Source organism: Rhincodon typus, chromosome 5, assembly GCF_021869965.1.
Source record: "Rhincodon typus isolate 14 chromosome 5, sRhiTyp1.1, whole genome shotgun sequence".
NCBI lineage: Eukaryota > Metazoa > Chordata > Chondrichthyes > Orectolobiformes > Rhincodontidae > Rhincodon > Rhincodon typus.
Window position 1 is genome coordinate 57,176,614 of NC_063336.1, and position 27,440 is coordinate 57,204,053.

The following is a 27,440-nucleotide window of genomic DNA, read 5'->3' on the forward strand; positions in this document are numbered from 1 at the left end:
GGGGTGTTACGTTGGCCATTTTCCAATCCTCTGGGATTCTGCCGGTCTCCAGTGATTCCAAAAAGATCACTAACAATGCCTCAACAATCTCATTCAGAGCTCTGGTGTCTCAGCAATCTGGTCCGAGTTATTTGTCCAGCATCCCCAGCAGCTTCTCCTTAGTGATAGTCACTACACTCATCTCTGTCCCCTTGATGTCTATTGAAGTCTGGGATGCTGCTGGTCTCCTCCACCATGAAAACTGATCCAAAGTACCTATTCAGTTCCTCTGTCATTTCTTTATACACCATTATTACTTCTCCAGCCTCATTTTCCAGTGGTCCAGTGTACACTCTTGCCTCTCTCTAACCTTTCAGATAGCTAAAAAAAAATATTTAATCTTGTTGACCCTATGCCGATTAGTTTGTGGCTCAGGTAGTAATCTCTGGATTACTACTTTTTTGATTCTGCCAGCTAATTTAGCCCCTAGCTGCTCATATTTCCTCAGCAGAACCTCTCTTCACTTTCTACCTATAACATTGGTACCTACGTGGACCATGAAAACTGGATCGTTCCCCTGCAGCCCAGATGAGAAATCCTGAATACAGGTATCAGGCAGGCAATACAGCCTTCCAGACTCTCGATCCTAGCCACAGAGAATAGTGTCTATTCCCTGGACTATAATATCCACAATTACAACTACATTTCTCTTTTCTTCCTCCCTCTTGCATGGCTCCCTGTACCACGACACTACGGATCAGTTTCCTCGTACTCCCTACAGTCCCAACTCTCACCCACATAGGGAGCAAGAATCTCAAACCTGTTACTCAAGCTCAAGGGCTGACACTGGATCCCTCTGCCTGTGTCACCTGTAGTCACACCCTCTGTTCCTGACCAGTGATCAAATCTGAGGTAGTTAATCTAAGGTGTGTGTCTGCCTCTCAAAACACAGCATCCAGGTAACTCACCCCTAACTGATATGTTGCAGCGTTCAGAGCTCAGTCCAAAGATCTGCAGGGTAGGTGGACTGGCCATGCTAAATTGTCCATAGTGCCCAGGGATCTTTAAGTTAGATGGGTCAGACATGGGAAATCAGGGGTAGGGAAATGGGTTTGGGTGGGATGTTCTTCAGAGGGGCGGTGTGGACTTGTTGGGCCGAATGGCCTGTTTCGACACTGTAGGGATTCTATGATTCTAGCTCATTAACTCAGCTGGAGTTCCTCAAGCAACCAACACTTGTTACAGATGTGGTCACTATGAACCACAATGGGGTACACCATCTCCCTCATTGTGTAGTTACAATACATCATTAAACCCAGCATCTCTTTCAATTACGTTATTCTTAATTTGATTTTTAATACAATTCGTATTGGTCTTTTAGTTTGTAGACTGTAATCCTGTTGTTTTAAACATTAACAGTTAGTACTTTGAGCTCAGTGACCCACTAGCAGTCGGTAAGTCAGACAATCAGATGTACCAAGTAGGTGAGAACCTTCATTTGCCATCCATTGGTCATTTGGCAGCCAGACAAATGGACCATTGAGACCATATCTGGAAACAATAGTGTTGAATAATACAAAGCGGAGCACAGAAGCCAGAACTGCCAAATGGATTTATCCCGCACAAGACCGGTGGGCAGATCAAGAGTCGTTATATGAGAAAGACATGAATTACTACAGGGTAGGGAAGCAGATGCCACAGAGGTAAGGTGATAGTTGCTGAGAAGAGTGACAAGTTCCAACATGACCCTACTAGTTGGGGACTCAGAGCATTGTTAATTATATTTCAAATGGATAAGAGAATGAAGTTAAAAGATAAGATTAAGAAAAACAGTTGGAAATCCTAGGAATCACTGAAGAAGCACAAGATCTGGTGTGATGCAGAAGTAAACTCAGACAGGAGCCAAAAGAAAGGTTAGAGAAATTACATTGAAAGTACCACGATAGTCTAGAATGTTGTGGAAAAAACAGGAAAACTAGCTCCTGTGCGAGAGTCCACATCAGAGTTTAGTCTCACTTTATGTTCAGAATCAGGTGAAATGCAAATGTGAATATATGGGAAGTGTATCTCAATAAAGTTGTATTAACTTGGTGCAAGTTAAAAGAAGCAGTGACCAGAAGAAATGTCATAAATCAGGATTTAGACTACTAGAAAGCACTGTGCTAGAATTTCTAGAGTTGGGTCCAAGTTGCACAGACTTTGAGGCAGAACAGTGGAAGCAGGTGCCCAGATGTAAAGGCAAGCAAATGAAAACAGTCTGGTCATTGGACTATCAGGCTAATGGTGAGCAGCAAGAGGAAATTTGTTCCCAGTTACATTTAGAATTGGAAAGACAATTAACAGGACAAAGAATCTATTACAGCAAGGAAGAGATAAATGAGGGGCAGAATGACACAGAAACATAGGACAGGTCAGCAAACTGGGAAAGAGGCATTCCTGAAGGCATATTGTGTAATCATTTCTGGGAAAAGGAAAAAAAAGAGAAGAGATGAGGGATGGTTGAACAAGAGGTATAGTGACAACCCGCAGGAGAGAGAGAGGATATTAGAGCCATCTACTGGATTTTACAATCAGAGTACAAAACCAAGGTAGACCATTCACAACATAACAGAATCATTAGTAATTTAAAAGTTACTGCAAAAGAGAGATCAGTTGTGTTGTATGATCAACTAGAGAAAAAAATGACTTTGTACCCAGGACAGATAACACAGCTTGAGATTATTAGTAAAAGGAAAAGCAAGATCCACATGGTTACTTTCCAGATTGAACAAAAAGGTGGAAATCCACGGATGATAATAAGTTGTTGCTGTCCATAGTATGCTCAGGGAGTTCCTCAGCCCTATCAGAGGAAAAGGAAAAGGGCTCTAGGAACCCAGGATAAATTGAAAATCTGGGTATCATGGGCTATGGGCCTGAGAACCGGGACACATCATCATACACTGACTGTGAAAGGCTGCTGCTGAAACTGTAACGCTATGTCAAAACAATCACTCAGCTCTGTTCTGGAATGAAAGAGCAAACGACAAGCTAGACAAGCAGACCCTATAGTTGGATGAATTGCAGGCTAACGTCAATGTCACTTAAATGTGGTTTAGCCCTTTGTATCTATTTTGTACGTGGCTTACAATTGATTTTTTTGTTTTCCTTCCCTCAAGAGCAAGTACAATGCTTTTGTGTATTCTTTTCATTTTTCTATTTGAGAAACAATTGATCTTTGCGTGTATGATGCTTGTTAGTTTGAAATGTGACATACCATTTGGATTAAACACCTCACATATTTAAACGTGAAGAAACTTGGAGTAACTGTAATGAATTCAGCTTTGGATTGGATGGATCTTGGGGTTAAAAATATGTTGCAGATTTTAAGAATTAAGGATTTTGGTTCCTGCCAGAGTTCTCAAAAGATTAGGCGGATTTTATTTTGAATTCATACATTGCTAATTGGGATTTAGAAGCAAACATTTTAGCTGACTTAAATTCTAAAAGGAGAAGAAAAATGAACTGAGAAGCTTGGAGAAACATGACGATTAATCTAAAATCCTGCCGTTTAGCTCAGAGCCAGGGGAGGCTATCAAGCCTAAAAAGATTCAAGTTACTAGGTAATAGTAACAGCATGATTTTAAAGCTACAACACTCTATCCACAATTGTGGATAAAGTTCTCATCATGTTTAAATACCAAACACTCACACCAAATTTTAAAAAAAAGCAATTTAAATGTGGTCAATTCCCAAGAAACACACAAGGCCAAGACACCTTGAGACCCATAATGCGTATATGAAATGACCTTCATGCGTGTGGCCAAACAATGTGCACTTTAAACAAACCGATTGCCCTGAACAGTGCTTGCTCCCAGGCAGTGATTCTAAAATTGATTTTGAGGAAGGGTCACTGGACCCGAAACGTTAACTCTGTTTTCTCCTCCACAGATGCTGCCAGACCTACTAAGCTTTTCCAGTAACTTTGTTTTTGTTCTTGATTTACAGCATCTGCAGTTCTTTTGGTTTTTATTTACTGATTCTAAAATGTTGGTTGTACCACAGGCCAAACCCCAAAGGGAAGCAAAGTGAATCAACACATACACAGAATGAAAGTCTGTATTTTTAGTTGAGAGCATGTTGATATGATCACCTGGAGCAGGCGCGACTATATATTACTTCTGGGGGAGGTCATATCCAACACAAATGGATAATTTGGAACCAGGGCAGCAGGAAGTCACAATAGTCAAAGCTAAGGGATACAAATCAAAAGAGTGGCTTCCCCCAGCTCACTGTGCATTATCTTGACATGATCCTTAACCTGTCACTGCAAGAGATCAGCCTGCAATACCCCTCCGAGAGGCAAGATCGTCATACTGCCATCATAGCCCAAGAATTCCAGCACTAGAACATCGATGTTGTTGCTCTGAGTGGGACCTAACTAGCAGGAGATTACACTTTCTTCTGAATGGGCAAACCTGAACAACACTGTCTCTCAATGGTTAGCACTGTTGCATCACAGTAGCAGGGACCCAGGTTCGATTCCACCCTCAGGCGGCTGACTGTGTGGAGTTTGCATTGTCGCCCCATGTCTGCACGGGTTTCCTTCAGGTGCTCTGGTTTCTTCCCACAGTCTAACAACGTGCAGGTTGGGTGGATTAGCCATGCATTACAGGGTTACAGGGGATTGGGGGGTGAGGAAGGCCTAGGTGCTATCTTCTTCAGAGGGTCAGCATGGACTTAAATGGCTGAATCGCCTGCTTCCAAACTGTACGGATTCTATAACTTAATTGCTGTCCCTCATCCCCAAGGGAAACAAGTTGATTCTCCACAGTGACTTCAATGCCAGAGTCTGGAGGAATGAAAACCTTTGGAAAGGTGAGCTAGAGTCCTCTGCCTGCCACATTGGATGAGATCATTTTTCTATCATCCATTGTGATAGGAATAAAAGTAAAAAGGACTATTATTTGAACGGTAAAAATATTGCAGCATGCTGCTGTGCTGACGGACCTGGGTGTCCTCGTGCATGAATCACAGAGGTTGGTTTGCAGTTACAACAGGTAATTAAGAAGGCAAATGGAATTATGTCCTTCATTGCTAGAGGGATTGAGTTTAAAAGCAGGGAGGTTATGTTGCAGCTGTATAGGGTGCTTGTGAGGCCATACCTGGCATACCATGTACAGTTTTGTTCTCCTTACTTGAGAAAGGATGTACTGGCACTGGAGAGGGTGCAGAGGAGATTCACTAGGTTGATTCCAGAGTTGAGGGGGTTGACTTATGAGGAGACTGAGCAGACTGAGATTATATTCTTTGGAATTTAGAAGAATGAGGGGGGATCTTATAAAATTATGAAGGGAATAGACAAGATAGAAGCAGGGAGATTGTCTTCACTGGCAGGTGAAACTAGAACAAGAGGGCATAGCCTCAAAATTAAGGGCAGCAGATTTAGGACTGAATTGAGGAGCAACTTCTTCAGCTAAAAGGTTTTGAATCTGTGGAATTCCCTGCCCAGTGAAGTATTTGATTCTTCTTTAATGAATGTTTTCAAAGCTAAGATAGATAATTTTTTGAACAGTAGAAGGAATTAAGGGTTGTGGTGAGAGGGTAGGTAAGTGGAACTTAGGCCATGAGAAGATCAGCCATGATCTTATTGAACGGCGGAGTGGGTTCGAAGGGCCCGATGGCCCATTCCTGCTCCTGGTTCTTATGTTCTTACGTCATAACAAACACACTGTTCCTCCAAAAGGACAAGCACATGACCTCATAGCCACGCCCAGCTCCAAAAACTGGCAACTAATAGTATACATAATCACTTCAGTGAAGGTCTGTAAAAATGTCCACATCACATGCGCCATGACGGGAGCTGATGATGGATGGAATAACAATTGACTAATCTATTCTACCATCTCCATCAACCTGGCCCCAAACCAGAGAAGCAGAAAGAAAAAACTCTGCCGGGTACTCTATGCTGATGTACTAAAAAACCTTGGAGGAGAAAAACACTTGTTTAGGCAGCGCTTCACAATCAACTTGAACTCGGTCTCTCCACCAGGAAACGTCATGACTTGTTAGACAAGAACTATCAAGAGATCCAGGATCTCCTACAGTGCAGATAAGAGGCATTCCTAAACAAGCAGCTCCACCAAAGCTCGAGTGAGAAGCAGCAAGACTACAGGCAACTGAAGGCCGAGGTGCAACAAAGAACCTGTGAGCTAGAGAACAGATAGTGAGTGGAAAGAGAGGGAAACAGTAACTTGCCGATGATGACGACGTGCACGGCTTCTTCAGCAAAATAGAAGACATTTATGGTCTGAATACCCAGCAACCTGACAGCTAAAAACAGTCACTCAAAGACCAAGAGGCCATCAGCATCTGCTGGAGAGACAACCAGGACCTCCTCAACCAACATGTAGCCTTCGATGCAAGTGCTCTCAACACCATCTTGCAACACACTACCCATCACAATCTCAATACACCACCAGCACTGCCTTCACAAAACCCTGCAAATTCACTGATAATGTAGGTGTACCAATGTGAGTACCTTTTCCCAGGGCAATGCTCCATCATCGAGACACTGGTCACGCACCACCAGTTGAGATGAGCGAGCCACGCTGTCACATACTCAAAGAATACTCTCTAAACAACTACTCTCTACTCCAAGCTCAATAAGCACTCACTACAGGGCAGAGGAAACACTACAAGGAAACTGAAAGCCTCCCTAAACAAATGCAACATCCCCATTTACACGTAGGAATTGCTTAGCCTAGAATGCACAAACTGGTAAAGCATCCATGAAGATGCCAACCACTTCAAGCAACACCAAATGGAGCACATGGAGGCCAACTGTATGCAGTGGAAAAAGCACAAAGAAAACAGTTAGTTAAGAGCTCTGAAAAAGAGTCACTGAAATTGAAAAAATAACTCGGTTTCTCTTTCCATAGATGCTGCCAGACCTACCGAGTTTCTCCAGAGTTCCCTGTGTTTGTTTCAAATTTTCAGCGTGTGCACTTATTTGTTTTATGAAAAAACAAAAATTTACCAAAAAGGCATGGCACTAATCGTGGGAGAACTTAATCTACACATCGGCAGGAAGTTCCACATAGGCAAAGATAAACTAAATGAGGAGTTCACACAATGTTTTCGTGATCGTTTCTTAGAAACGTTCTGGAGCCGTTCAAAGTTTGGCTATACCAGTCCTGGTATTGTGCAATGAAATAGGATTAATTAATAACTTTCTGGTGAAGGCTCCCTTAGTAGCAGCATCCATAATATAGCTGAATGGTAAAAAAATCGGTCATTAGAAATGTAGGGACAGCCATTTAAGGGGAAATTGTAGAATATTGAAAGTGAGTGAGTACAAGTAATAACATGCCATCCATTGTTATCTAGAAATGTTAAAGACCATATCAAACTACAAGAAAAAGCATATAGTTGTGCAAAGAAAGATGACAGTTCAAAAGATTGGTCAAAATATTTAAAAATGCACAAATGTACAAAAGATTAATAAGGAATATTTAGAAATAAGAGAAAGCTAGCCAGAAATAAAGAATCAGATTCTAAGTGTTCCCGTAAACATTTTAAAAAGAGAAAGAAGTTAAGAAAGTTGAATTGGTCCTATAGAAAGGAAGACTGTAGAATTTGTCATGGGAATAAGGAAATGTTGCATTGGGTTCTAAGTTTCCAAACATTCCTTGATTCGAAGATGTACCATTAGGTTATAAGATAGTAATTATAATTCCTTTATTCATAATGGGAGACAAGACAGCAAACAGGAAACTACAGCCAGTTATCTGAACATCTATCATAGGGAAAATGTTAGAAGCTGTCGTTAACGAAGTTAAACTGGGCACTTAGATATATTCAATGCGATCAGTTGGATTCAATTTGGTTTTTAGAAAGGGAAATCATGCTTGACCAATCTATTGGATTTCTTTGAAGAAGTAACACATGCTATGGCTAAAGAACAAACCAATAGATGTACAGTATTTAGATTTCCAGAAGACTATCATATAAAGTAAAAGCTCATGATATAGGGGTAGTGTATTGACATAGACAAAAAACTGGCTGGTGAACAGGAAGCAGGTGAGAGATACAACTAAGTCTTTTTCAGGTTGGCAAACTGTAACCAATGCTGTCCCAGAGACTGGTGCTGGTATTCAAATGTTTAAATCTTACAGCAAGGGACAGAAGGTATGTTACCAAGTTTACTGATGACACAAAGATAAGTAGAAAAGTAAGTTGTGAAGAAGACATAGAGGCTACAAAAAGATATAAATAAAGTGAATGTGCAAAGATGTAGCAAATATACTATTATGTAAGAAAATGTGAAATTGCTTTTTGGCAGGAAGTATAAAAAAATTACATAAATAGCAAGAGATTGCAGGGGTTCAATGCACAGAGGAACCTGGGTGTTCTCATCCATGAATCACAAAAGGTAACATACAAAAACGGCAAGCAATCAGGAAAGTTAGAGAAATATTATAATTGGGAATTGAACACTGAACTAGTTTCAGTTATACAAGGCACTGATGAGACTTCACCTTCAATACTGGTCACTATATTTAAGGGAAGATGCAAAGATTCTAGAAGCAGCTGAGAGCAGGTTTACCACTCTAACTGGAATTCAAAGGTTGTCTTATGAGATAAGGTTAGACAAGCTGTATGCAATACAGTTTAAGAGGCCCAGTTTCAAGCCTGACTTGCTCCAGGCGGTGTGCCATAACATCTCCAAATAGGTTGATTAGAAAATATCTGGACGAGTAAGAGGCAACTTAATTGAAACATACAAGATTCTGAGGGGTCTTGACAGGGTAGATCTGGAGAGGATGTTTCCATTTATGGCAGAAACTAGTACTGGGCTCATTGTTTAAAATTCAGGGGTTGTCTCACCTTGGTTTTAAATGGACAAAAAGAATTATGAGTGGGTCATGAGTCTTGAAAAACTATTCCTGAAAAGGTGGTGAAGGCAGAGTCCTTGGAAAAATTTTAAGGCAAAGATAGATTATCATTAAGCAAGGGGGTAGAAAATTAACGGGGATAGGTGAGAACACAATTTTGACGTTACAATCAAATCAGCCACGATCTTATTGAATAGTGGGGCAGGTTCAAGGGGCTGAATAGCCTACTCCTGTTCTTAAGTCGTATGTTTATACATATAAGTAAGTTCGTATTACAACAAAGAGTGTGGGGAGAAAGGTCCTGCCATCCTGGAAAAGATATCTTGACATCTGGGGAAGGTATTTGTACCTGGAGTCAGGCAAGAGGGAAAGGATCTCCAAGGGTTCAGCAGGATGAGAGAAAGAGGTCTTGGCAATCAATGATAACATAGGGGGTGATACAGTATGGCAGAAACAGGAGAGACATGGTGGAGGGCTAGAGGATGGTGGTGGCAGAGTGGCTGGATAGTTACACAGAAGTAAATAAAGTCTCATGGTAAAATAAGAAGTGACCAATCTTCCAAAACATGTTTGAATTTTCAGGTTCTATCTTCTTAGGTCATCAACAACCACTGTTCCCTGACCAGAATTCAAGGAACACGGATCTATTAGGTTCTCAGATCCAAACTGCAAACCTGTTCTACAACAGTTCATAGTACATTTTGCATTTTTCAGTCTGTCCCTATGAAACGTCTTTGCTACAAAGTAATGCTAAAATGCAAATGGGATTTCGTTGCAGTTGGTTTCTAAGGCTTGTTGTATACAGAGGTTTGTGCTCTGCTTCTTCAAATGCTCTTTCCTCTCATTTGGCCTGTAAAGGATCATACTCTAAATGATTGATAGCTACGTCCACCAAAAGAAAAACTGGGGTCTCTCACCATCATGTATATTTCAGTAAATATACAAAACATATATGTATCAGAGATAGTAGGAACTGCAGATGCTGGAGAATCCGAGACAACAAGGTGCAGAGCTGGATGAACACAGCAGGCCAAGCAGCATCATAGAAGCAAATATGTAGGTGTTTTGTATATCACAGTGCCTACCATTTTATGCCAATGCATTTTTATATATCTGAAATTAAAGATACAAGTCAATGAATATAGGCATTAAAAGCACTAAGCTGTAGGTGTTCTGAAACAACTCAAAAAAGCATCAGATCATACTTTACAATTTAAATTTTACTACGTAATTTGTAAATTTGTTACCTTTCCTGCTTTTCACCTTTATAGGAAATAGCTTTCTACCATCCGTGTACATCAACAATCTTCCCAGAAGACAAAGTGAATGTACAAAGTAAATATATTGCAATTCATGTTCTGTATAATACATCCTCTGCCCATTGCCTTTAGAAAGAAAAGGAAAATTAAAACTATAAAACACCGTGCGCTCAAAAGAGAATGTTTTCTCAACGTCATTCAGCTTGGCAAATTAGTCCAATATAAAACAATCTTTAACCAGCTTAATAATCATCTTAATAATCATGACCATTGATAAAATTTATACACTAATGTTAATGTTAGATTGCATCGCTTTTAACGCATTACTCCCAATATGGGAATACAGCTAACCAAGCTACTTACTTATGTGATACTGCATGGTACATAAATTGTCAGTACCATCATTCTCTACGTTTCTGGAATCAAAGTAATCTAAGCATTGGCGAACTGCAGCAGTTATCTGTACAAAAATATATAATGAAAGTTTTAAATATTGCTATGACACTTCATTTCATCTTACCAAAACAACAATGAACATTTTCTCTGTAGTTATCACATACAGATATATCACAAAATCAGTATAGCCTGTCTTGTCAGTCTCAGCTCTCTAAATGAGCAATTCACCAAGTGCTATTCCCCCACCTTCTCATTGTAATCTTGCACATTTTCCTTTCCAGATAATAATCCAATTTCTTCTTGAATGGCTTTATTGAACCTGTCTCCAAAATTATTGCTCAAACAGTGATAATGTAAGAATTTATTGTTGGATAATTTTATTAAATCCTATGAGATTTATTGGATATTATAGGAATTGTTCTCACTCTTATGACAAAACCCCTTAAACCAGATTCCTCAGCTGACAAACACAAGGCAGCCAAGGTTGTAATTTTGGTCAAGGACATGTCTTTAGCACAAGCACCGAAACAAGCTGATGCTAATCCTGATAATGGTGTGACAGGAGACCTCACAATCCATACATAAATCAAAAACCTGAAGATTAATCAAGGCTGCATAAAATTATCCATACATTGATTAATGGACTATCAATGGAAACGGGATGGATTACCTTGAATATCTGTCCCTTGACAAGAGATATTTGAATAAATAATTTGCATAATCCTGTCAGAATAAGTTGCATGTAAACACAGACTCTTGAGGGACGCTTTGAATGGAAGAAAGCTTCTCAAGGTGAACCATGCTGGCACCAGCCTAACATTTTGGGCAATTCAGAGACTTTGGACAGAATGGAGCATTTAAAAGTTACCCATCATGGTTTGGACAAATATTTTGGCTAAATCAAGATAACTGTAACAAAAAAAAAAAAAACAGAATAAATTACCACCACCAACATCCTTCCCTTGGGAGAAGGTAAAGAACTTCCTGACATCTTGACTGACGCAAGGAAGTAAAGAACAAAGAAGGTTGACTGCTGTTAGCAACGGACAAGAAACTGTCATTTTCCAGTTTCCGCCATTCCTTATTTTTAATCCGGGACCAGTAACACATGCTGAGGAATAAGCAATGGAATTAACATCCCTCTTCTTCAACCGTCTGTTTGTCCACACCGGGAGCAATAAACTGTTCTTGCCCTTTAGAGGCCATGTGTATTTTTTCTGTCTATTTAGATTATGCAACATTTTTAAATGGGTGCTCTTAATAAATTATTTTAAAATACCTTTCGGTACTTGACTATCTATTGTGGGAAATCAGTCCCTCCCAAATCTTCAAATTTACAATGAAGATATTTTGTTTTATAATGGCAATTATAAAACAAATATTATTAGAATCGAAACCATACATTTCTTCATTCATTAACAACTTTTGAAACTAAACATGTGAATTTTTCCCACACATCGAAATTTTCCTAGAATACTTGACATGGTACAAAATTATTTTCAAATTAAGATTCTTCCATTAGTTAAAGGGATGAGACTACACTTTAGGTTTTCTAGAGTGTTTGTGAAGTTTATAAATTGGATGTCTCATTTGAAAATAATTAACTACAAAATGATTCAATAACTATTTTCAGCTTTTTGAAAATAAAATGAAGAGATCCCTTGTGAACTATTACTTTCACATTTATCTGTAATGAACAAAGGCCTTTATAAGGTTCCATGCTTCTATTTTCCAATTGATCATCATGTTACTCAGCACTTGTTATGCCTCACAGCACCAGGGACCCAGGTTTGATTCTAGTGTCAGATGACTGTGTGGAGTTCGCACATTCTCCTTGGGTCTGCATGGGTTTCCAGCTGGTGCTCCAGTTTTCTCCCACAGTCTAAAGATGTGCAGGTTAGGTGGATTGGCTATGCTACATGGTAGGGGGTGTTACAGGAATAGGGAGGGATGCTCTTCAAGAGGGTTAGTGCAAACTCAAAGGACTAAACAGTCTCTTTCCACACTGTAGGGATTCTGTATGTCCATTCCACTTTGAATAGAAAAACCTCAGCCAATCTCTCCACTTTCTGAATGATACACTATTAAAAACATTTGTTTTCTTTTTTTCCCTAAGATACGGTCTCCTGATTCTCTTTCACTTTCTTTTTCATTTCTATTTGTTGATATTATTTCTCACCACTTTCTTGTCCTGTGTATCATGATGCTTGCAGTCTTTCACTAGTTTCTATGATCAATTTAGAGTTCAATAGTTATTCAAATGCAAAAAGATCATAGAAGATCACAGAATCTCTACAGTGTGGAAACAGTCTCTTCGGCCCAACAAGTCTACACCGACCCTTAGAGCATCCCATCCAAACCCATCCCCCTACAATCCACATCCTTGAACACTATGGGCAATTTAGCACTGCCAATCCACCTAGTCTGCACATCTTTGGACAGTAGGAGGAAACCGGAGCAACCGGAGGAAACCCATGCAGACACGGGGGGTATGTGTAAACTCCACACAGACAGTCACGCAAGGGTGGAATCAAACCTGGTTTCCTGGTACTGTGAGGCAACAGTGCTAATCACTAAGCTACCATGCTGCCCCCAAGAAAGTTTATGGAGGTAAAGTTTGATTTTATTTGTTTTCATCAACTGGAAGTTCTTAGGAGAAGGCTTATTCTAAGCCTCCATTAGAGCATTCCTTGAGCATAATCCAACATACCCGAATACATTATTTTTTATTTGTTGCAGTAAGAAAAGCTTCTGCTCATTGCATAAATTCAAGGAAACTTAACAACACTCATAAATAAAACATTTTATATGCTTCAGATGTTCATAAATTCTGGAACACTTACCAAGGACTTGTATTTATTTTCAAGGAGTCTTAGAACCACGGTTCTGCTGTAGTAACCATGCTATGAAAAGGAAACAAATCGTATAAATCTCCTGAAAGATCTTATAGGTGATTTTGAATTACTTTCAAATGAGAAACATGCTTTGTTATGAATTACTTTATGTAAATACAGTATTAGGATGAACAGTAATGCAAGTAACTTTTTAATGTTAAAAACAAGGAATTGTACACTTGACTTCCATTACTCCAAGCAAAATTCTGAGCCCATAAGCTTTCTTCTCATTACAGATTCATAACTGGACTGCAACACTTGCTATAATTTCCCCTAATGTTCACATGATATGCTACAGTATATTCCTAGTTTCACCTATATATGCATAGTATTACACCATCTGCACATGTAATTTGGAAGAAGTTAAATCATGAGGGTGGACTTACAATCTGACAAAGATTAGGTATGAGTATTAGAAACGTAGAAACTAGGAGCTGCAGTTTCGATCTTCAAGCCTGCTCTACCATTCAATATGATCACAGTGGATGCTCTATCTCAATACCATATTCCTGCTTTTCACCCATAACCCTTGATGCCTTTAATATCTAAACATTTATCAATTTCTTTCTTGAATATACTTAATGACTTGGCTGCCACAATCTTCTGTGGTAGAGAATTCCACATGATCACTACCCTTTGAATGAAGAAGATTTCCCTCATCTCAGTCCTGCACAGCCTACCCCATATCCCGAGACTTTGACCCCTAGTTCGAGACTCCCCAACCAGGGAAAACATCCTCCCTGCATTTAATCAGTCCCTTTGTACACATTTCCATGTATCACTTCTCATCAATAATATTTTGCCTTTCTGTTTTTCACACCAAAGTTATAACTTCAGATTTATCCACCATGCACTGCATTTACCAGGGGTTTACCCACTCAGTCAACATGTCTAAAATTACCTTGAAGCCTTCTTGCATTCTCTTCTCAGCTCTCAATCCCATCTGGTTTTGTGTCATCAGCAAATGTATAAATGTTGCGTTTGGTTGCCTCATCCAGGTCACTTACATGTGACATGATTAGCTGGGATCCCATTAATCACCGCCAGCCATCATACCATTCCTATCAACAATGTCCAGTTCTGCTGTTGGGCCAGGGAATGTTTGAAGAGGCAAATGGATGGGATGCTCGGATTTTCACGTGCTCCTTCTGCTGTTTGCTTTGGCCTCCACCTGGGCTTGTTGAAGTTGCTAAAACCATTTGACACCTTTGCAGATGCTTGGTCTCCAGTGTGGGCAGTCTTGGGCAAAAGATTCCCATGACTCAGTGGGGATGTTGCATTGTTTCCTGGCAGGCTTTGAGAATACCCTTCAAGGGCTCTCTCTGACCCCCTGATAAGCAATTGCCATGACAAAGCTTAAAGAAGAAAGCTTATTTTGGAAGTCCTGTCTCAGGCATGGAGATGATGTGGCCTCCCCAAAACAGTTAATTGACCACAACCAGCCTCAACGCTCAGACACTGGCCTGAGAGGAGCATTGGAGCATTTACTTTGTTATTGGATTGACAGCATCAGCCGAACATCCCATTTCACTTAAATTGGCAGCGAACAGGGACTTTGCTATCAGCAACTGAAGCACATCCTGACCATCACCTCATCCATTTTCAGGCTATTTTGCAATGACGGTTTTAGTGACTTTATAGAGACTTATGCATAAAACTACAAACTGTAATTTTTTATCTCCATGCAAATGTCACAACAAAGGCTAAAACTTCAACCTGCACTTGACATCAAATCCTCTCAATGTGCATCACAGACAGGCAATACCTGAGCTCTATGCTGGGTAGACAGAGGCATTAGGAGATGTGTTTTGATGATGAGTCACCAGACTCAAAACGTCAATTTTGCTTTCTTCCTACAGATGCTGCCAGACCTGCTGAATTTCTCCAGCAATTTCTGTTTTTGTTTCAGAGTTATTGGGAGATAAGAATTAAGGAATGGGTTTCGACAAATGTTATAAAGGTGCTTAAAAAAGATGATGTAGTGTCTATAGAGCCAATTTTGAAGATCACCTATCCGGCTGAAGGATCTACCTTCAATGATGGGAGAGAGACGGCAAAGAAATACTGAAAGTACCGTAGAAATATATTTGGGAACAGTTACAGGGCTAAGGAGTAGAATGTGTAAAGATGTGAGATGGAGTCAGCAACAGATTTATTATGGTATAGAAGGTGGCTGTTCGGCCCATCGTCTCTGCAAAGATTCTCCAAGTGCACATTATATTCCAGGGTTATTTTCGTGCCTTTACCAGATTACCCAGAATATCATTTCTATTTGAACAATATTCTAACATCCTTTTGAATGCGTCAACTGAACCTGGCTGCACCAAACTTCCAGGCAGTGTGTTCTAGATTCAAATGCCTATGCGAAAAAGTTTGTTCCATATTGCATTTGCATATTTTACAAATTACCTTACAGCTACGCTTTCTCGTTATTGAAGCTTTTATGAGAACAGTTTCTCTCTAATCACCATCCAACTCTCTCATGATTTTGAAAACTTCTATCAAATCTCCTTTAGCCTTCTCTCCATTGAAAACAGTCTGAACTTCTCCAACCTATCGTCATCATTGCAGTGTCTCAACCCTCGGACCATTCACAAAACCTCTTCTGAACGCTCTCCAATGTGCTCACACTCTTCTTAAAATGTGGAGCCGACAACTGCAGACAATATTCCAGCCGAAGACCAACTAGTATTGTATACAAGTTCAGCATAATCTCCTAATTCTTGTACTCTACAACACAATTAATAAAGCCATATTATTTATTACATGTTCACTGTACCTGTCTTGCCACCTTTAGTGACTTCAGCATATACACACATCTAATCCTGAATGTACCAGCACACCATTTAGAGTAGCACTCTTTATTATCCTGCACTTCCCTGTTCTATCAAAATGTATCACCTCACACTTCTCTGAATTCACCTTCCACCTATCTGCCCCTCCAACAAATTTTGTAGTTTTACAGTGGTTTTCAATGCGTCTAAGTTTGATATCATTTGCAAAACTGGACACTGTCCCTTGCACTACCAAAATTTAGATCAGTAAAATAACAGGAAAAGCAGTCGTCCCAAAACAGACCCTTGGGGGCTCCATTTCAAACCTTGCGCCAGTCTGGAAAATATCCATCAACCATTACTTTGTCTCTTCTTCCTCAGGCAATTTTGTATCCACATCGCTACAGTCACTGTAATTCAATTTGCACTGGACAGCAATAAACTAATGAAGGTAACAGATGAATGAAAATTGGGGCAACGCAGAACATACTTCGGATGAGCTGGAATTTATAGAGGGAGGAGGCAGGAATTTAATAAGGAAAGCATTAGAATAAATCTTAATTTGACAAAAGCACGCATTAGGGTTTCAGCGCTAAAGGTGATCAGAATAATGCTTTCAAAAAGAGTCCCGATAATTTTGATCAATGTTGACTTCAGCAAGACAGTACTTCAGTGCTGGAATTAAACATCTCAATTTTCTAAGTCAGAACCCTTAAACTATATTGTTTAAAATCTATGATATTATCCAAACAATTAACCAAATAACCAGAGTCATTACCACAGGAAGTAGTTGGCGCCAAAACATTGAATGTATTCAAGAGGCAACTAGATATAGCACTTGGGGTGAAAGGGATCAAAAGTTATGGGGAGAAAGCAGGAATAGGCTATAGAGTTGGACGATCAGCCATGATCTGAAGAATGGTTGAGCAGGCTCAAGGGGCCGAATGGCCTCCCTCTGCTCCTATTTTCTGTGTTTCTATGTGATAGATATTCCAATATTGTAACAATTTTTTTTTTCAAACCAAAAAAAATGACTCATACGAATTTTCAAAGGCAATTTGAAATTAAGACTTTAGCCCAATAAAAACAAGACTGAGACTTCTGAATCAATATTTAGGTTAGATTCTTGCATCATAAATTACGCTCCAGGATAGATTCCAACTGATCTGCAAGCTTAATAATCCAGTCACAGCAACGTCCTAAAAACAAGCTTTAACAAATTACTTATTGCATTAGATAGCTGTTAGCTGGTCGCAACAGCAAATTGTTTTATTTTGTAAACAGTGCCTTTCACTTACTGTACTGAATGTCTGTGCTGATACTGCTTCTTGAGCTCCAAAATCTTGAGGTTTCAAATAAACCTGTCGGACTACAACGCGGTGTCGTGTGATTTTTGACCAGGTTGCGGGGAGGCACAAAGAAGGGAATGAGGAAACAGGTGTTGACTGAGAACTTCAGTTAGACATTGAAGTACTTGAAACTACTTCCAGTCAGTTGAAAATCTGAGCCTTTTAGATGTATTTTATGACAACACAGTGCTGTAAAGCATTACTGTTCAGAACTTGTACAAGTTTCTGGACATCAAAGTGTCCTGGGAAGTCTGTTCTGCAGTTGAATTGCTGTTTTGTTCCATTTGTAAATGCATTTTAGCTACTGCTTCGGTCATGAGCCCATAATTTCTATCTCTCTCTCTCATCCTCTTCACTCAATACTGCCTTTCCTTTTTTTTCCCCCCAATTGGTGCTTTGTCACAACCTACATGTCTCAGCCAACACTCCACCCCTCTATCTTTCTATTCTCATTCTATTTTTTTCAGACTTGAATTTCCCTTCAAAAAAGATAAATCTCACCTCTGAGGCTTTATGAACATCATCTGAAGAAAATATTCTCCTAAACATCTCCAGCTGCCTCAGTTCTTTTCATGTTTCTCTTAAAACCTCTTTGACCAAGTTAATATTTTTCTTTGGCTTATATTAGTTTTGATTCCTTTTGCCTCTGTGAAATACCATTCTGAGAATATATTTTACAATTTTTGCTTATGTTAACTCTGTTCAGTGAATGGATGATGTGCAGTTCAGACTAACAACAACACTGCCTTGATTCATGACCCAGTTGAGGTAGTCTTGGAATCTGCCTCCTTGACGTGCCACTGAAAATAGAGGGTAACGACAAAGGACTATTGACAGAAACCAGCGCGAAAAATGGCTTAGGATGAAACATCAACAGACAGTGACAAAAGACATGCCTTCTGTCAGAGCACAGATGATTAAATTAAGAAATAAACCATAGAGCAGCATGTAAGAAAAATCAAGAATGAGCCTTGCATGCAATTTAGAGAATTTTGTCACAGTAACATAGTTGGAACTTTCATAAAGTAAATAGAAATAAATAATATCTGGGATTAAAATGGTACAGAGTTCTTAAAGTGCATGTAAGGAAGCTGCACCACTGCTAGACTGCAGTCCTTAAAGTGAAGCAGGCAACAAAAGTGAGTTGAACTTTGGACAGCAACTGGGCAATATAGGCCAAGACTGGATTAAAGTTACATTGAAAACTGGCAGGCCAAGATTGTGTGTCAAAATTTCATGACTCTATTCGCTGGTCAAAAGTCAATCATGTGGTGGAAATATTACTGATGTTTTAAGATTCCTTGCTTGTTATCATTAAATTTCTTTTATATTAATTATTTTTACCATCCACTTATTGAACCAGGAGGCTTTTGTATCCAACAATGCTAGAAAATGGACAGGTTTCAGTACATGGTACGAGGATTCAGCTCCAAAACTCTGTTCATGAGTTACTGACAGCAATGACAGAGTGCTCTCCACTATCTCTTCCATAAACCTGGAGAAAATTGAAAATCAGAGATTTACAATTGCTGTTAATGCTGAAGAAAATTCTTAGCTGTGAATCACATAGATATGCAACAGAGAATTATTCATGCTACTTTTTAAGGTGACAAGGTGAAGCAAAATATTTCACTTTTGCAGGATAAACTTCAGAAGCAGAGTATTTCAAAGTTCTCATATGTTAAAATTTCTGTAATTTGAATTTTTCAGATATACGATTAAGTATTCTGCTAACCAACGTGATAAACCACAAAAAGTAAATGATTAAGACTTTAGTTACAATGTAAAATAAGTCCATTAGTAACAATCCATAAAGTCTTAACAGATATAAAAATATACTTCTCTGGATGGCGTATCCAAAAGGATGGAGCTTCCTTCTGAAACTCATTAAGAAGGCGAAACTGTAAAAAATGTTAAAGTTTTAAATTTTTAAAAAATGTTTACAAAGATTGACTACAGTTTCAAAACAGAAACATTACAACTTTATATCAATACTCAGAGTCACCTTTTTAAGTAACCGTATGACATCCGGGTTTGTTATATCGATGCCAGCAGAAAGAGTGGGAAATGAACTTTGATGTGACATAAAGCAAGACTCCAAATGATTAGCTACAAGAAAATAGATGCACGTTAAAAGAACAACATTTCATTAAGATGGAGTAAGTTGCCAAAATTAAAATTACAACAAGAAAATACATTTTGTCACAGATCCCAAACTTTAGCTAAATTAGAAATGTTTAACTAAAAGACAAAGTTAGCCAAAGCCAAGAGGGATTACTGAAGTAGACAATGAGGGGTTTATCAGGTTGTGGAATTTCACAATTACAGAATTGATACATCACAGGAAGAGGCCATTCAGACACTGTTCCTTCCAAGTTCTCCATAGTCCTGCATATTTTTCCTTTTTGATGATTATCAAATTCCAACTTAGATGCCTTGATTGAACCTGCCTCCACCACATCTCAAGCAATTTACCCAGATTCCAGCCACTCGCTGCACGAAAGAATGTTCTCTGCTGCTTCTTTTGCCATTCACCTTAAATCTGTGTCCTCTTTTTCTCAATCTTTGCAGTAATGGGAACAGATCTTCCCTATCTACTCTGTCCAGACCCCACATAAATTTGTTAGAGGTATACAAAATCATCAACCTGGAGACAGATAGATGGGATTACGTTGAAAGATTAGGAGGAGGGAAAATTTGATTCTAAAAGAAAAAGGCTTGTTGGGCTGAGTGACCTTTTAATGTAGCTGAAGTGTCTGAGAGTGGTGATGGGATTGAAGGTTTAAGTTAATCAATGGGGTATCAATCATGTGACCTGCTCTGTCTCAGAGTTCTCCATATCAAGCGAAGAATATTCCATCACACTCATAACTTGTGCCTTGTAGATGGGTGACAGATTTCCAGGACTCAGGTGGGAGTTACTTCCTCAGAAATCCAAGTCTGTGGTTACAGGAGCAAATTAGAGTATTGAACCAGTTCAGTGTATGGTCAAAAATAACCTCCAATTTATTGTTAATGGGTACTTCAGCCTGGGCACACAATATGCGGGGCGGGGAGGGGTGGGAAAAACTCATGAGGGGTGTGCAAGAGAAAGGGCATACAAGAGAAAGAGAGTGTGTGTGTGTGTAAGGGAGCACGTGAAAAGAAGCACATGAGAGGGTGCATATGAAAGCATGTGAGAGACAGTGTGTGACCAAAATAAATATATATTTATTGTAAACTAACAAAATTATCTTAATCTATGGACTCCAACTTAAAACTTAGACAATATTTCATCTTTGATATTTGTGCTACACCTTTTTAAATATGAAAATCCAAAATAAAATTCAGCAAATAGTGTGGAAAATAGTAAATGTGACTATTCACATAATCATAAGGGAGACAGAGAGACAGCAGGGAACTCCAGGCTGTTTAGCATAACTTCTGTCAGAGGGGAGATGCTAGAACCTATCAGTAAGGAGGTTACAGCAAGGCCTTTCAAAAATCTTAATGTAAAAAGGCAGAATCCACATGGTTTGAGGGGGGAAATTTGGATTTCCAAAAGGCATTTGATAAGGTGTCACTTCCAAGGCTATGATACAAAATAAGAACTCGTGGTGTGACAGTAGCATATTAGTATAGATGCAGGATTTGTTAACCAATAGGAAGCAGTAGGTAGGCATAAATGTATCGTTTTCAGGTTGGCAGGATGTGGCAGATGGCATGCCAGATGGATCAGTGTTAAGAGCTCAACTATTTGCAATTTATATCAATAACTTCAATGAAGGGATCGAATATACGGTTGCTAACTTTGCTGACAAGATCAGTTGGAAAGCCAGTTTTGAAGAGGTATTAAAGGAGTCTGCAAAGGGATATTGATTGGTTAACTGAGTCAGGAAAACATTTGGTAGATGGGATGTAATGCAGGAAAATGTGAACTGGTCCTCTTTGACAGAAAGAAAAGAAAAATAGTATATTATTTAAACAGAGATTCCTCAATTCTGAGGTATAGAAGGATCTGTATGTCCTAACACATGAATCACAAAAAACTTAGCACACAGGTACAGCAACTGAAGGCAAATGGGATGTTGTGTTAATTGCAAGGGAACGGAATATTAAAGGTGTTTTGCTATTGTTGTGTAAAACACAGGTAAGGTCACACATTGGAGTATGGTATGCAGTTTTGGTCTCACTATTTAAGAAAGGGTGCAATGTGTTAGAAGGAATTCAGAGAAGGTCTGCTTGACTGATACCTGGGATGGGGTGCTATCTTGTGATGAAAGCTTGTGCAGGGTGAGGCTCTTTCCAATAAAGCTGAGACAAGAAATAAGAAAAGCAAAGAGGGAAAAAGACTAGCATCTAACATAAAAGGGGAATTCCAAACTCCTCTAAATAATACGAGTGGTTAAGGAAAGAGTGGGGATGATTGGAGACCAAAAAGGAGGGGGCATGACATTATGGGAGGGGGCATGACTGAAGTATTAAATGAATATTTGCATCTGTCCTCATGAAAAAAGTTGTTGTTGCCCAGGGCATATAGTGACAGAGAAGGAAACTTGTCACTAGGAAGGTTTAAAATTAATAAGAAAAAAGTCTTGGATAGATTGTAGTACTTAAAATTGACAAGCCACCAGGACCAGATGAGATGCATCCAAGGATTTTGAAGGACGTGAGGGCAGAAATTGCAAGGGCATGGACCAGAATTTTTTAGTTATCCTTGGACTCAAGGGAGGTGCCAAAGAGTGGAGAACTGCAAATATTTTGGCCTTGTTCAAGAAAGGTTGTAAAGAATAATTCCAGCAACGACAGACTAATATACAGCTGTTTCTTGATATCATGTGGGGTGAATTAAACCAGCTGTAGATTGGTATCTCGTTTCAGGAGGCGGCTAAGATAGATCAGCCACTTGATACCTCAAACTGAAAATGATTGTAAATGCTTCAGCCCTGGGTCGTACAATGATGTTCTAGGCTCCTAAAATTATTAAGGATAATGTTATTTCTGGACTCGTCTCTTTGATTTGATTTATTGCTGTCACATGTATCAAACTACAGTGAAAAGTTTTGTTTAGCATATAGCACAGGCAGATTATACATACAAGAACATATAGATCATCGGGTGTTTAAACAGAGGGAGACATACAAGTTATGGCTGGACAGGTGGTGCACAAAAGCAAGATCAGCATTGGATTTGAAATTCAAAAGGTCCATTCAGTAGTCTAATAACAGCAAGGAAGCTGTTCTTCAACTTATTGGTATATCTTTAAGCTTTTGTATCTTCTGCCTGATGGAAGAGGTTGGAACAGAGTTTAACTGGGGTGGGAGAGGTCTATGATGATGTTGGTTGCCTTTCCATGGCAACAGGAAGTGTAGATGGAGACCATGGACGGGAGGTTGACTTGTCTGATGGTATGGGCTGTGTTCATGATTTGCTGTAGTTTCTTACAGTCCTGGGAACTACAGTTGTTACACTAAGACAATTAGATAATAAATTGGATGTAACAGAACTACAATTCTTTGATTAGATCAAAAACAAAGTTTTCTGAGGAAGGGTCACCGGACCAGAAACGTTAACTCTGTTTTTGCTTCCACAGATGCTGCCAGACCTGCTGAGCTTTTCCAGCAACTTTGTTTTTGTTCCTGATTTACAGCATCTGCAGTTCTTTTGTTTTTCTTTGATTAAATTCTTTGGTTGAGGAATCACTTAATTCTTTTATCATATGCTGATTTTTGGCATGCACATAGCACCTCCATTTTGCTCCCTAGTGTTATTCCTGGCATGCCTTTGTGCACTCTTCACTGAATCAGGTTTGATGCTTCAGCTTGATGGTCGATTGTGGGATATCCAGGCCATGAAGTTACAGATGCACAATAAATATAATTCTGTTGCTGCTTATTACCATGGATGTCCAGATTTGAGATGCTAGGTCTGTTATAAATCCATGCCACTTAGCTTAGTGGTTGAGTCACACAATAGGATGGAAGAAATGCTCAGTGTGAAGACGGGATTTCATTTGTCTGCCCAATAGGATAGTACAACACCATTACCTCTGTCGGGTCCATCCTGCTGGTGGGACAGGACATACCATCACAAAGGGATGGTGCTGCCTAGACCTTCGGTATAAAGTATAAATGTGAGAGTATGACTATGCCATGCTATTACTTGACCAGCATATGGGACCTTGTTCCAAATGGTGGCACAAATCTCCAGATGTTAGTAGTGATGACTATTATTGTAATTATGGTACCCAAACAGATGCCATATAGTTTCATATTTTTAAATTTTTGTCATGGTTTGATACAACTGAGTGGCTTGCTAGACCATTTCAGAGAATAATTTCAAGTCAACCACATTTCTGTGGCTCTAAAGTCACATATAGGCCTGGAAGGGCTAAACAACTGCACTAAGAAATGCTTTTAGTAAAATAAATGCAACTTAGCAGGTGTATTCTAGACAGGATAAGGAATAAAACTAGAGTAAAGGCTCACTGAGTGAGTGATAGAAATAAGAACAACCTAGGCTGCACAATCAGGGATAAGGGGACTTAGGTGGACATGAACAATATCTGATATAAGTACTGTGGAAATAATTATCACTAACTAAACATAGGATTGCAAATTGATCAGATGAGAAACTGAGCAGGTGACATCAAGCACATGAGATATGAGAACTTATAGCTTTTTGCCAGAATTCACTCTTAGAATGTTTAAGACTGATGCTTCTTGCGTTCACATTAATAAATGATTGTAACATGTATACTAGTCTCCTGGTGATTTGTCAAGTTGAACCTCAACAGTATTTGACGTAGTCAGTGGATCTCATGTCATGCCCCCAGAACCAGAGTCACAGTGTGTGCATGTGGTCCATTTTAATTTACTACCCACAAGTAGGGCAGAGAGCCAAACTGGACTGACTTGGGCAAGATCCAAAGAAACTGAAAGAAGACTCGGGTTAGATGACATCAGGTGATGAGGCAGGACCACGCTGGCAAGACAGGAAAGCCAAAGCTATACAGATTGATCAGACCCCACAAGCTGCTGTGGAACAAGTCAGCTGTAGCTTCGCTGGTCAGGAAACTGCAACCAGGTAGAGTGGGTGAATGTCTAAATGAAAGACAAAAAATATTTTCAGGAAAGAATCAGAAGGTAAAGTTTAAAATGGTTTATTCTAAACCTTAAAATGGATTTTTTTTTCTTAAAAACAAGGTCACAGAAGATGACGTGCCTTTTGTTTGGTTCTGCCCCTTAAAATGGGCACTAGTTTTTAATGAGTCTAACTTCACACTTACTGCCTTGTGTTTTTAGATGATATTAATTTTCCTTTAAGTTTTATAAGGTGTGATTAACACATTGAAAGACTTATCCTGCTCCTGACAGGGCCACAAGGCATCTTTGTTTCTTTGCTTTCTTTTTTGGAGGACAGCCAGAAAAGAACGTCAACTACTTGTTAAGGTCAAGGGATTAAAAAATAATGAATTAATACACAGACAGATATCAATACATACAAGTTGTTTGTACGGAAATAAAAATTTTCAAAACAAGGATATTGAAAAATGAAAGGAAACTTGTTAGCCCACAATACCATTATTTGCATCTGGAATAATGTTGCAATGTAAAACATCTAAAAGGAATTTACCAAGTTATTTTCAATAAACTTAGATAATATACAAGGGTAAAGAAATATTAGTGCCTGGAATATTTTAATTGTACTGTAAAGGTACTCCATGGCTCAAAGTCATGGAAAATAGGAGTAGGCTATGCCACCCTTCAAGCCTGTTCCACTCTTCATTATGACCACAGCCAATCACCTAACTCAGTAACCTGTTCCCACATTACCTCCATACCCTTTGATCCCTTTAGCACAAGTGATATATCCAACTCTATCTTGAATTCATACAATGTTTTCAGCCTTGACTGCTCTGACAGAAAATTCCACAGGTTCACCACTCTGTGGGTGAAGAAATTTCTCCTCATCCTAATCCTAAATGGTTTATTCCATACCTTAGATTGTGACTACTCGTTCTGGACTCTCCCAGTGCGGGGAACATCCTTTTTGCATCTTCTCTGTCTAATCCTGTTAGAATTTTATAAGTTTCAACGAGAACCCTTCCCCATCTATCCTTACGAATTCCAGCAAAGAAAGTCCTAACCAATTCAACCTCTCCACATATGTCAGCCCTGCTATCCCAGGAATTAGTCTGGTAAATTTTCACTGCACCCCCTCTACAGCAAGAATATCTTTCTCAGGTAAGAATGCCAAAACTGCACACAATGTTTCAAGTATGTTCTCACCAAGGCCATGAATGAAATAGAATGGGAACAATAGTAGAGAAAATGCTAGAGTCTTTTATAATAATCCCTAAAACCATAAGAACTAGTAACAGTAAGGTGTTTGCCTCCTTAAGTCTGTTCCACCTTTCCAACAGGATCATGCTGATCTGACATTCTTCATAATCACTCTCCTGCATTTTCCCCATAACCTTGGATTCCCCGACTGAAAAAATAATCTCTCTCAGCCTTAAATACACACAAGTATTCTTCGCCTACAGGTCTCTGTGGCAAGGAGTTCCAAAGACTCTCAACCATCTGAGAGAAGAAATTATCTCAGTCTTAAACCCCTTTATTCTGAGGCTGTGCCCCCTGGTCCTAGGTTCTCCCAAGAGGGGTAACATCCTCTCAGCATTTACCCTGTCAAGTCTTATAAAGAATCCTGTACATTTAAATGAGATCACCTGTCATTATTCTAGACATTAGTGAGGACAGCCTTTGCTCATAAGACAATCCCTCCATACAGGAATCATCATAGTGAATCTTCTCAGCTGCCTACATCTTTCCTTAAATAAGGGGGCCGAAACTGATCACAGTACTCCAGATGTGGTCTCAACAGCACTTTGTACCATGACAGTAAGACTTCCCTACTTCTATACTGCAACCCCCTTGAAATAAGAGGCAACATTCCATTAACCTGCCTGATTACCAGCTGCAACTGTGTGCCAGCTTTCGGTGTTTCGTGTTCAAGTACCCCCAAGTTGCAGCTTTCCGCAGATTTTCTCCATTTAACATTCTGCTGCTTGGTTATCCCTTCCAAAATGAACAACTTCACATCCAATCTTGAAGGCTTTTGAACAAAATTACCTCATATTTGAGGGTGCTAGTGAGGAAAAACTGAATTTTCACTGTTTTTGAGATGTTTCCTAAAAAGTAGCACCTAATTTTTTATGTTAAAGAAATTACAGTTCAAAAATAAATAGGTGGCTTTATGTTCTGCAGACAGTCGAAGAATGTGATAAGATTCCATATAAGTGGAAGTTCTTTCTTCCTTCAATAGTATTAATTGCATAAAAAAAGTTCCAACCAGTTTTTGACAGTTTTGCAATCATTTGCTGACTGAATATGATCTTGTGAACAGAAAGTTGAACTAAATTATTTCCATCTTGAATCAAACAGTGAATGAGATAAGCAGCCAGATTTTTTTTGTGGTATTGGTTAAGGAAGAAAAATTGGCTACAACCTTACTGTCACAGTATCTTTTAATTCTACGTGAGCAAACAGGCAGGACTTCAGTTCAGATCAGCATTTAAAGGTCAATACATCTGAAAAATGCTGCAGTCACTTAGTACTGAAAGGTCTCAATTATCTCCTCAAAAATGCCTGCTAATATTACTACTGAACAAGTCAAATCACAGAATGAAATCTAGCTTGATGGATCACAATTTGTTCCTTTTAGTAATTCAACATGGCAGTCTTTCACACCAGATTTCAGACTTGGATTTTAGCAACAAAACAAAACGCACGATAAAACAAACCAAGCTATATGCATACAACACAGTTTAAAAGATTTCAAGCACTCAGCAAAACAAAATTCCCTCTGCTAAAATCTGCAGTAACTTTCCTCCTGTATCAAATCTGTAGACTGATGTAACTGTTACTGTTCAGTT

General features: G+C 39.1%; 1 protein-coding gene across 3 annotated transcripts in view; it reads right to left on the bottom strand.

The window, feature by feature from the left end:
- Positions 1-27,440, bottom strand: part of tbc1d32 (TBC1 domain family, member 32) — a 244,798-nt gene that overhangs the window by 159,452 nt on the left and 57,906 nt on the right. For all 3 annotated transcript variants that reach the window (XM_048596587.1, XM_048596588.1, XM_048596589.1), the window contains 6 exons: positions 19,530-19,633; positions 19,364-19,425; positions 18,869-19,019; positions 13,351-13,410; positions 10,475-10,571; positions 10,100-10,237 (listed from right to left, as the gene is read on the bottom strand). In XM_048596587.1, coding sequence (XP_048452544.1) covers positions 10,100-10,237; positions 10,475-10,571; positions 13,351-13,410; positions 18,869-19,019; positions 19,364-19,425; positions 19,530-19,633 — 612 coding nt within the window. The remainder of the gene's footprint in view (positions 1-10,099; positions 10,238-10,474; positions 10,572-13,350; positions 13,411-18,868; positions 19,020-19,363; positions 19,426-19,529; positions 19,634-27,440) is intronic.